Source organism: Charadrius vociferus, unplaced genomic scaffold (genome assembly GCF_000708025.1).
Source record: "Charadrius vociferus isolate BGI_N301 unplaced genomic scaffold, ASM70802v2 scaffold532, whole genome shotgun sequence".
Classification (NCBI taxonomy): domain Eukaryota; kingdom Metazoa; phylum Chordata; class Aves; order Charadriiformes; family Charadriidae; genus Charadrius; species Charadrius vociferus.
Window position 1 is genome coordinate 920,967 of NW_009647271.1, and position 1,431 is coordinate 922,397.

The 1,431-nt window shown below is 57.4% G+C and overlaps 1 protein-coding gene across 1 annotated transcript in view; it reads left to right on the forward strand.

The window, feature by feature from the left end:
- Positions 1–1,431, forward strand: part of PMP22 (peripheral myelin protein 22) — a 21,638-nt gene that overhangs the window by 2,627 nt on the left and 17,580 nt on the right. Inside the window, exon 2 of the mRNA XM_009880025.1 lies at positions 310–414. Within this exon, the coding sequence (XP_009878327.1) occupies positions 310–414 (105 nt within the window). The remainder of the gene's footprint in view (positions 1–309; positions 415–1,431) is intronic.

The following is a 1,431-nucleotide window of genomic DNA, read 5'->3' on the forward strand; positions in this document are numbered from 1 at the left end:
CCCCTCCCCCGGAGGAGAGGGGCTGGGCGAGCCCTTCGGGGAGCCCCCCGGGGGTCCCTAGGGGAGGGGGTCCGGCGAAGCCCCCTCGGTGAGCGGGCTCGGGGGAAGGGCTCAGAGGACCCCCTGGGGGTGTCTGGCAGTGGGTCTGGGCAGAGGGCTCAGACCCCCCCCCTCCAGCGGTGGGGTCCGAGGGAAGAAGCTGGGCGCTGCCCGAGCATCCCCCGGGGCCCTCCCTGCTGCCCTGGGGGCTGGGCTTCACTCACACTCATACTCGCACTCACACTCAGCAGCATCCCTCTGCCCCTCCAGTTCTGCCCTCCGCCACCGCCAAGATGCTGCTTTTGCTGCTGGGGATCATCGTGCTCCATGTCACCGTGCTGGTGCTCCTCTTCGTCTCCACCATCGTTAGTGTAAGTACGGACTCTCCTGTGGCCCCGGCGAGGCAGGGGGGGGCTGGTGGGGGGGGGGGGGGGGGGTATAACCAGAAAGTGTTATTTTTATTTATCGTTTACTTTCCAGCCTGGATTTTAGCAGGGAATATTAGTTGCCGATTGCTGGTCTTATTAACGGTGGGATTTGAGAGCATTTTGCACAGAAAGCTCTGTCAGGTGTAAATGGGGGGGGGTGGGGGGTGTCGCTTGGTTGCGTGCTCCGTTAGGACAGAGGAGAGCCCTCTTGAAGCCCATCTCCTCATCGTCCCCACGCTGGGTCACATCACGGAGCACCCAAACTCCCCTCCCTGCGGGTGACACTGCACTCCCCTTTCGTAACGGAGCTCCACCTGTGAACGGGCTTCAGCCCACAGCACCAGTACAACCAGTCTGAGCAAAACCCCTTGAAACAGGACTGGTTTGGGGACGGGCTCCTCAGCACCAGCAGTTTTTGCTCTCCTGCTGGGCTCGTTTGGGGCTGGGAATTAGGCACAGCCTCCCTCTCCTCACCCAGACGGGCTCCTGCTGGTGATTTTCAAGGCTTTAAGCTTTGCAAGCAGTGGGAAGATTGAGGGTCGGGTGCTGCTGCACCACCCAGCACCGTTCTCGGTCCAGAGCCCAGTTAACACGTCATCTACTGAGGAAGAGGTTCGACTTTGTTTTAAGGCAGCAGTTTTGGGGAGCTGGTGAGTTCTAGGCTTACTTCACCACGTTCTTCTTTAATTTTTTTTTTTGGGTGGTAACAGTAGTAGAAGATGTTTAAAAAAAAAAAAAAAATAATCTTCTGAGTCGTTAGGAATCACGTGGAAGCATTCAAATAGCCCGGCCGGGCACTGGGCGAGGACGGCAGAGGGGAGGGCAGCGCGCATCCCCCGCGGGACTTGGGCCATGTTGAAAAGAGAATAAAAGCCCTTCTGTTTTGCTGCCGTTGAGGTGGAAGCAAGCTAAAAGCAAATATCAGTCTTTCCTTTCCAAACCCCCCTTTTTTTTTTTTTTTTTT